The sequence below is a fragment of the Zootoca vivipara genome, chromosome 2, assembly GCF_965207765.1.
Source record: "Zootoca vivipara chromosome 2, rZooViv2.hap1.1, whole genome shotgun sequence".
Taxonomy (NCBI): domain Eukaryota; kingdom Metazoa; phylum Chordata; class Lepidosauria; order Squamata; family Lacertidae; genus Zootoca; species Zootoca vivipara.
The window spans coordinates 57480431-57490597 of NC_142584.1; the positions used below are offsets into that span (position 1 = coordinate 57480431).

Sequence of the window (10167 nt, forward strand, 5' to 3'; positions counted from 1 at the left end):
GCTCATTGGTTAATTATTGTTTTATGCTGCACAGCAGTGCAGATATGGTTGTGCTTTCACAAGTGATTTTTGGATAAGCTTACGCAAAGCTGACTTTCATGAGAGGTCTCTTGGGCCCATATAATGTTTGCTTCTTTTAAATGAACTCCGACTAGAACTCACCTTTACCTGCAGATCTATGCCCTCAGAAATTATTAAAACTGAGAGTAAAGCAGATGCTTTTCCAGGCAGTTACTTGTATGAATAAGCACCACGCAACGGAGCACAGATCAATTATAATTACAGTAATCCCAAGTAATTCTTTAGCATTTTCAGCAGTTAGGAACAATGTTAAATTTGGCAAGATCTATGAGACAGTGCATTTAAAAGGTTACCGTAGCTGGTTGTAGAAACAGTCAATTCAAGTCCACCATTGCTGATGATGCTCCCTGGGTGACCTTAAGTAACTTAGTATCTCTCAGCTTAACTTCTGATATTTGATCTCATGGCTCATTCACCAATGCAAATCACTAAGTACGGTTAATGAACATGCATGTGTAAATCACCATCAAGTTTAGGTTTAAAAAAACTCATTTATACCAAACACTGAGAACAAGCTTAGTTATTAAGCATTCATCTCATTTGCTTTTATAAGCACACACTACATGTGAACACCACCCTAAATTGTCGTTAATGTTACCGGTATATATAAAATGTGGATACTCAAAGAGGCACTGTTAACCATATGTGATAAATAGTATGTTGACTTCAAAGATTTAATCTCACAGCGCATTTAGATGTATGGTGTAAGAATTATTTCTAATAAACCTGCTTACTAAAATTTCAATTTCTGAACTAAAACCATACCTTTCCTTCAGGGTAGCATGACAAGACGTATGGGATTACAGCATCTGGCATGAAATGTGTCACAATCTGCATTGTTGACAGAGAGCTTTTCAGCATATCTATCCCAAGAAAGCTGGGGGGGGGGGATTCAAGGTCCCTCTTCCATTCATGTAAACATGTAACAGAGACAAAATAGAGACTCCAGGGCTAGATCTAATCCAAAGAAAACACAGATCTATGGAGAAAGTCTGTCAACATGTGAAGCAGCCAGAGCGGTGAAGACAGACAATGCACAAAGACCACCAAATATCAAAAGTTTTAAATGTTGTAGAAACTAAATTGTTGAATTTTAACGCACAAGTTGTTTCAAGCCAACATATTCACATCAAGCTTAATTTTGCCTGTGTTCATTTCCTTTCATATACAGCTGTAGACACAATGAAAATTCTAATTGACCAGATAGTAAGCAGTGAGTTATGAGGCTAAAAATAAAAAGCACAGGGTTGAAGTTTATTTCCACTTCACCAGGTTAATCACTCATTAGACTGATTGTTCAAACTCATGAGCAACTAAGCCTCCAGCCCTCATTTCAGTGAACCCCACTCTCTTATCTTTAAATGTGACATCTCAATGAACATTAAAACAAGCAAGTTTCCAATTTTGTGATCCCACATATAAAACACAGGTTAAGGTAAACTACTACCATTATTAATCCTGTCAGGAACCATACCAGAATCTTGGTCTCCAATACTGTACTGTACTCTTATGTAGGTATCAGTTAAAGCAAAGGGGGTGGGATCAGAATACTATAGTTGCTTCTTTCATCCAATGTATACACCGTATCTGGTATGTGTATAATTAGAACCATGATGTAAAAAACACTACAGAATTTAGACAGCAGATAGAAATTGACAATATTGTTAACATGCTGCACTTAATTAGACCTAGATCTACATTACATGTATTGGAGCTTGGCACACAGCTTGTTCTTAAACTCTGCCAAGCAAACTGCCTCTTTTAGGGAAACTCAGTTGAAGGGGGGGAGAGGTGACACAAGATACACTGGTCTTAACAGAACAGTACTGAACTGTAAAGTATTGCATCATTTGTACATTTCTCCATATACAGTAATGCTTTAGTTTCAGGACTCAGAAGTGCTGGTAGTCAAACTATTGAAATTTAAACTGACCTCTTTTTTGCATCACACACTTTCAGCCTCCAGCTTTTACTGTTTACAATATATGGCACACTCTGTTGCAGCAGATCACTTGAAAGTATGCAATGGCAGCTAAAGAAAACTTTATGGGCAGCATACACCCATTTTTATAACTGTGGTATACCACCAGCATTTGCCTCCTAGGAGAAATATACATAATCATGCTGCAGCTTATAGTAAAGCTTTAGTGCCAAAGACTAGACTACCAAGGTATTACACATAGCAGCATGAAGGGACTAGCACCATATATAGTCACCACCAGAGATGTTACCACCACTAGTTTGGTATTCACTCCTGTAAGAGTCTGTTCACAACATTCCTGATTATCAGATGCTAGAGTTTTAATTCCTCTAGACATGCATACTTGAGCATTACTACTCAACTACTGAAAATATGACTGGCAAAGGGGATCCAAAATGCCACCCACTGCATGTTTTGTGTTTGTAAAAGGCATTCCCAGTTCCTCATCGGATTGTTCTCACCTTTCATTCTTGGCATCTCCAGCATTTTCCTAATATTAAGTCCACAATTTACTAATAGTTTTGGATGCCAACTTTTCTTTAAGCCTTTAAAAAGCAGAGATCAGACCACCACAATTACAGACAGAAGCTATACGAAAAAAGCTGTTCTAGGCATTTTGTCTGAACACTCAGAGGTCAGTTCTATCTGCATGAGGTTTCTTATCTTCCTTACAAGAACAAAAAATTGAGAATACCTACTATTTTAAAAAATGGAGCCTGTTTGCTTTAAGGTGTCTTAGCCCATTTTTCCGAGACAGCATAACTTTCTAACTGCCTTTCAGAGGACTGAGTTTTGTTTTTTTCATATTAAATAAAGAAAAACAGAACACACTGCTGTGAAAGACCTGCATACAGAACACGTAATTGATAAAAAATATTCTTCTGCTATAGGTGCATGCGCTGCAAAGCCACAAACCACCTAACGTGGGTATTATGCATTCTTAGTGTTTTCTGTGAAGGAAAAGCATTAACATGGTATAAAATAATGTTTAAGAATTGATGTCTCACTGCTTTAAAGTTGGTAACTTAACACACGGTAACTGACCAGCAGTTGACCTGTGTGCTTTTATGCATCTAAGCCAAGAGTTATCAAGTCAAGTCAGTTCATTGTTGTACAGTCACTTGATGTAACTGTTTGTACTTCTAGAGCAAACTACATTAACTAATGGAACATGTTCTTTCAGATGTCTTCAACTACATAAGTAGCCATGAACTTTCTTCAAGGCAATAACCAATGCAAATCTACTTCAACCACCATAAAAGCCTAGCACAACTTACTGATTCAATCTTGCAGTAAATATTTAATAAAAGCCTGACTGAAAGCTTTTTTGACCAAATACCATCTAGCTTATGTTTCAGGAGCTAAGTCCTATGAAAAAGTTTCAGCCAGCAGTTTAAAAGCAAAGTAGTTTAGAGAAGGCCATAAGACTTTGGTTGAAGTCTGAATATTTTTAAAACAGGAACATTTTAGCCATTTCATACATACTCACTGAAGCATGTGAAGAATTCAATTCTTTATTTGCAATAATCCATAACTAGTCTATATTTCTACCGAGGAAGGCAGTTTCTCTCTAGAACATTGCTAATAGAACAACAAACTTCAATTCTACTGTGTGAAAGGGCTACAAATACATCAAGCAGACTACAGAGATTTTGATTTACAACTGGCACCTAGGTTACTGGCTCATTTATCAATCACCTAGCACAAAATTTGAAGACTGGGCAATTTAATTATTTATTCAAGAAATTTACTTATGGGTATGTCAGATGTATTTCTTTTCAGCCAATGTCCAGGATTTTTGTTGGCATGCAGATTTGACCTTTTGCAATTTAAAGTATTAAGTGTCTATATAAATTTGAGAGCAGTTTTGGTCTGTTGTAGTAAAGCTTATAGCAATGGTCAACTATTCTGCCAGCAGGTGGTGCTCTACAGGATTCTTGGCTCCTTTAATAAGAACAAGACAGAATTCAGTTGAAATGACTTCACTATGCAAACAAAGTACTTTTAACAGAAGAGAAAGCATCCTCCCCCATAATGGGTCGTTTACAGGCAAGCCAATAAATAACACAATGTGAAACTGAGCAATCTGAAAATTTGAACACTTATATGAAAAAAGCACATGCTCTAAATGTGTCAGAACAACATATGTTGATGGAGAACAACCTGTACAAAAAACAGACTAACTGTGTCAGCAAGGCAACTGCCCAACTACAAAAAAGTGGATGTACAATAAAGTATTTTAACTGACTACATCCACCCGTGGGCATTTCAAAAATTGGTGTATATCTCTTAAGTATTAAATCCAATCTAGTGGGGCAGCAAAAAAGTTGAGACCTTTACTAGAAACACATGTAGAAATCTGAGCAGATATAACTTGTTTGACTAAAAAAGCCTTTGCTTGAACTGTATGGAATGAACCCTAGGAAAAAAGACATGTAAAGGTCAATGAACACAATGATTTATTTAAAAAATAAAAATGTAAAAACCATTTCTCTCCCCCCTCCCCCTTTACAGCCACGGGAGCAGAGCAGATTTTGTAGAAAAAAATGTGTAGGTATCCAAGTCCTTACAAAGTTAATTCCCCTTTCCCGCCCAACCCCAAATAAACCAAAATTAAAACGGTATCTTATTCCTAGTATAAAAACGACCAATGTCCAAGCAATAAAAAAATAGAGTCCATCAATGACTAACACAAAATCGTTGTGTGTGAGGAGGCCCAGTCCATCTTCGGAAAGAAGTGAAACAGGCAGCAGAGCGACTCCAACAAGAATTAATTCGAGCAGCTCCGCATCACGGGAGCCTTTTCGTACGGAGGTGCCCCCTTAGGGCGAAGAGTAGGGGAACTATTAAGAACCTGGCCCGGTACAACAGAGGGCATACTCCATGCAGACAAAACCGACACCCCCAGAACAGTAATGGGCATTTCCCGCTTAGAAGGAGCCGCCGTAACCTCCCCCACCATAACCGCCTCTGTATGGTCCACTGTTACTGCGGGGGCCCCAGCCGCCACCGCCGCCCCCCGCGCCGCCGCTCTTCATGGGGCCGTAGGAGGACTGGTGCTGGCTGTAGCTGCCGAAGCCGCCGTACCCGTTGCCGTAATCGCCGCCGCCGGCTCCTCCACCGTATGAGCCACCTCCGTAGGATCCGTAGCCCCCGCCGCCTCCTCCTCCGCCGCCGCCGTAGCCACCATAACTGTTATAGCCGCCTCCGCCGCCTCCTTTGGAGAGCCCGTTGTGGTCCCGGTTGCCTCCGCCTCCCCTTCCTCGCCCCCGTCCGCCCCAGCTCGACCTGGAGGAGCCCCCGCCGCCTCCGCCCTGGATGTCTTCCTTAGGCACGGCCTTCTTGACCTCCACGCGGTGGCCCTGGATGGGGTGGAACTTGACCACGGCGGCCTTGTCGGCAGCGTCGTGGTTCTGGAAGTAGACGAAGCCAAAGCCGCGCTTTTTGCCGCTCTGCTTGTTGGAGATGATCTCGGCTTTCTCCACGGGGCCGAACTGGCTGAAGTGCTCCACCAGGTCGTTCTCGCCCAGGTCCCCCTTGAGGCCTCCGACGAAGAGCTTCTTCACCTTCGCGTGCGCCCCCGGCCGGGCCGAGTCCTCTCGGGAGACGGCCCGCTTCAGCTCCACGGCGTTGCCGTCCACCGCGTGCGGAGAAGCTGCCATGGCGGCGTCGGCCTCCTCGACCGCCGAATACGTGACGAAGCCGAAGCATCGGGAGCGCTTGGTCTGCGGGTTCAGCACCACCACGCAGTCAGTCAAGGTCCCGTAGGCCGCGAAGTGCTCCCGCAGCCCGGCCTCCGTCGTCTGCACGTTCAGCCCGCCAATGAACAGCTTACACAGCTGGGAGTTCTCCATGCTGGAGCCGCGGCCCGCCACACGCCGCCTCCTACTCGCCGCTGCCGCCGGTAGGGGGCAGCTGCAGCCTACCAGTACACCGGCGGGTGCGCTACGAGGTCCGTTCGGAGGGCCACCCGAAGGCCTAGGCTTCCACCGGTCGAGAACGGGGAAAAAGGGGGGTGGGGAAAAGGAAAACGCACAAAATGGCGGCTTCCACTCCTTAGGCGCGCTCGCAGCCGGCGACTGGGGCCCACACACAAAGGAAACGGCGGGTGACCACGCCCACCTTGGAAGCGCGAGGCACGCCCCCACCCCTCCGTTTCCCCTTGTGCCAAATGAGGCAAAGAGGAGTCGTCCCCCGTCTTTTGCGTCACTTTGTTGAATGACAGCTCTGAGAGCCAATCGGGAGGGGGTTCTTTTTGGTGGTTTTTTGTTTTGTTTTTTACCACCACAAGGTTTTGCCGGGGAGGGGGGAGCTTTTTAAAAGTAAGCTGCTGAAAAGGCCCGTGAGTGACGTCTCAAAGCACCTATCGCGTTCCGATCTTGAGATGGCCTCGTGCCGAAGGGGAAGCAGGGAAAAGAGAGAAGCCGCGTGCTAATACGGCGGCGTTCAAAGCCAACAGCCAATGGGCATTCCCGCTTGCTAGCGCGCGCTCTTTTCCTCTGGGGCCCCTGCCGTGCGGGGGCGGGTAGAGAGCGCAGAACTCGTTTGAAAAGCCGAGCGAGTGCAACCGACAATGCCTCGTTCTCGGCAGCATCGAAGAGGCGAGCTTATAACGGTGCCGTTGAAGCGAATGCACCGGGTCCTGAATAATAGCTTCCTCCACCACACATCCACAGAGGGAGGCACAAAGGTCCTGCCGGGTACAGGTTTCCACGTGGAAATCTGCACACCAACCTCTTACTGCGTTTCTGACGGCGCTTCTGCTAGCTGCTGGCTTATTTCTACGCGTGTCCTCATCACACCGCGTGTGCGGTGCAAACAGGTTTTGGCTGAAGCTGAAGATCAATAAAGAAGAGCCTGCTAGGTCAGGCCCACCCAGTCCAGCAAACTGTTCTCAATAGGGGGTGAACCAGTTGCCCGTGGGAAACCTGCAGGAAGCAGGCAGGATTCGAGCACAAGAGCACTCGCCCCTCCTATTCTTACAGCAACAGAAGCATTACAATACTGCCTCCCGTCATGGAGACAAGAGCATAGGCACCGTAGCTAGTCACCATGGATAACCTTCTAATCCCCTATTAAACCCATTCAAGTTGATGGTCATCACTGCCTCCAACCTCTCCCTAGGAAATAAGAGAAGGAAGGCTGCCTTTGTGCTGGAGCGTGTTAATATAATGCCTAAAGTTAGATGTATTCAATCTGCCAGATAACTGCAAATTGCACAAACACAGCAGTAGGATTAAAACCTATGCAACTGCTCGGGGGATTTCAGAGCATGGAGGATGACAAAAAGCCTGCCTGGGTGTCAGTAAAATTTATGTAGACCTAAAGCATCCCTTTGGGACGCAGGTGGCGCTGTGGGTTAAACCACAGAGCTTAGGGCTTGCCGATCAGAAGGTCAGTGGTTTGAATCCCCGCGATGGGGTGAGCTCCTGTTGCTCGGTCCCAGCTCCTGCCAACCTAGCAGTTCAAAAGCACGTCAAACTGCAAGTAGATAAATAGGTACCGCTCTGGCGGGAAGGTAAACGGCATTTCCGTGCACTGCGCTGGTTCGCCAGAAGCTGTTTTGTCATGCTGGCCACATGACCCGGAAGCTGTACACCGGCTCCCTTAGCCAGTAAAGCGAGATGAGTGCCGCAACGCCAGAGTCATCCGCGACTGGACCTAATGGTCAGGGGTCACTTTACCTTTAAAGCATCCCTTTACACTATTACACCTTGCTGTTTAAAGGGATCCTGGGATGGCATGGATTTTTTGACTGGTCACTTACATCCTCTCAACCAATTCCATCCCTTTAGGCTCTAGGGTTGAAAGGAAGCCAACAGCAGTGTTATTTGGTTCCCGGCAGCTTAACTCCCAGTTACAGCTGTTGCAACAGCGAAGCTTGTGCAAAGCTCTCTGCAGTCAACATTCCATGGTAGCATGATGGGAGTGTTCATTTGCAGCCCTCAGCTGCTTTGGCATGGATCTGGAGTGTATTTTAAAAAACCTGTCCCCTCCCCCATGCCCTGGAATCCCCCACTCTACAGGAATGCAAGGAGAACCTGTCCTCATTTGGGAGCCCAGTGGATCACTAAACACATCCTACTGTATGAGAGGAGTAGTGTTTCAGCTCTTTGTCCAAAGTGATAAAAATGGCCCATGACAATATAATGCTAATGACTGGACAATTTAGCATCATCAGCAAACTTGGCCACCTCACTGCTGCTCACTCTACCCCTAGATCGTTTATGAACAAGTTAAAAAGTACAGGTCTCAATACCGATCCTTGAGGGACTCCACTTTTTACTCTCCATTCAGAGAACTATCCATTTACATTACAGTATTCCTATTCTTCTTGCATCCTAACCAATTCCTGATCCACAAGATCCTAACCTGATCCTGATCCTAACCAATTCCTGATCCACTCTTATTCCTTGACTGCTAAGCTTAGGAGTCTTTGGTGACATGGGTGTACCCACCATGGGGCAGGGAGGGGCAGCTGCCCCCCCTAGAAGGCCAAACCGCGGGCCCGACTAGGGAAGCAAATACCCGGCGCCCCGCTTGCTGACGGGGGGGGGGAGGAAACGCTGCTGGTGCTGCGGCTCCTCGGCGGCAGCTCCTCCTCTCATCCCGCCCTGCCTACATCTGCACCAATCCCCGCCCACTAAAGCCTTCGCGCCTCCCAATGGAAAGCCCTGCCGGGCGGCAACCTGTCCTACCTAAGAGTTCTGCTGGGCTGGCAAGTGAAGGAGACGTGGCTGGCAAGTGAATGCAGCCACTGCCGCGCTCTGCCTCCCGGTAGGCTGCACTGCGATCGTTGGCGCCGCGGGCTGGGAATCGCCTCCTTCCCCCCCTCCGCACCCCCACCTACCCCCCCAAATTAGGAGTTGGTACTGAGACTCCTCCTGGGCCGGGAGAGGAAGTGCACCGACAGGAGCCAGTTCAGCCTCAGCGGGCAGAAGCAGCAGAAGCCCGCAAAGGAGGAGTGGGGGGCGGTGCCCGAAGGCGGTGGTCGCGGCTGCTGAAAGGAAGCTGCGTGGGGGCGTTCGCGCCGGATTGCCGGTGGCAGGAGTAGCCCAGCGGCAGCAACCCTTCCTCGCCACCCTCCACCCCAGGCAATAGGAAAGGAGCCGCCTTGGGGGGCAGCACAGCTCTCCGCTCTCCCTGCGTGCATTGCCCTCTCCGGGCATTGGCTGCTGTTTCCTTCTTTCCAATGTGCCCCCCCCAGCCGCTCTCCCTTGCTGCCCCTGCCGAGAGAGGGGCGTTGAGGGCGGGGGAGCCGCCGCCGCTGTAGGGTCACAGCTGGGGGGGCTCACTCGCCTGCGCTGTGCCACCCCACCTTTCCCATCTTTTGCTCCCTTGTGATGGGGAGGCGGTGGTGGCAGCTTCTTCTTCTTCTTTGAGGGTCTCAGCTTGGTGGGGGGGGCCCGGTATCCTCCCAGGCCACAGGGGGATGGCCCCCCAGGACTAGCAGACCTCTGAGCCCCTTCCCCATCCCAGATATATAGGGTGAGAACTTGAAAGGCTTCGGGGGGACCTGGAGGAGGGAATGTGGGGCCCAAAGGGGTTTTTCAGGGGGGTGGTTAGGCCGTAAATGGATGGGAGCGGTGTCTTCAGAGCAGGGGAATTTTGTGTGAGAGAGTTTAGGGGGTTCGTTTAGCGGCTGCAGCCGCCGCAGAGTCATCAAGCCCGCTGGCCCAGTAGCCCCGCCCACATCCCCACTTGTGGCCCCTCCCCTCCCATGCCTTGCCCCCCCCTGAACGACCATGGCTTGCCCCCCCCTAGTTTTGATCCTGGGTACGCCCCTGTTTGGTGAGTCTTCTACAGTTTGTCACACCTTATGGAAACACCATATCCTGTAAATGCACAAATATTTGAAAAACATTTTTCATAAATTTGTTATAATAAATGTACGGAGGTTTGCAATTGTACTACTGTCTTTTTTTTCTTTTTAAAGAGCCTGTCAGACATTTTTTTTAAAAAACACAAATACCAAATTGCATCCACATGGTGGCAGAGCAGTATAAAAGATCAGTATGCATTCAATGAAAATGTATCAAAGATGTAACCAGCCTTTAGTAGCAGAACTGGAACACTTCGCTTTTTTAATTCCTGCTTGTCCCGTG

General features: G+C 47.5%; 1 protein-coding gene across 1 annotated transcript; it reads right to left on the bottom strand.

The window, feature by feature from the left end:
- Positions 1-3562: 3562 nt before the first annotated feature.
- Positions 3563-9964, bottom strand: HNRNPA0 (heterogeneous nuclear ribonucleoprotein A0). Its single transcript, XM_088661939.1, has one exon. The coding sequence runs from the start codon at positions 5914-5916 to the stop codon at positions 4993-4995; it is 924 nt and encodes a 307-aa protein (XP_088518065.1). The 5' UTR covers positions 5917-9964; the 3' UTR covers positions 3563-4992.
- Between the last annotated feature and the right edge of the window lie 203 nt (positions 9965-10167).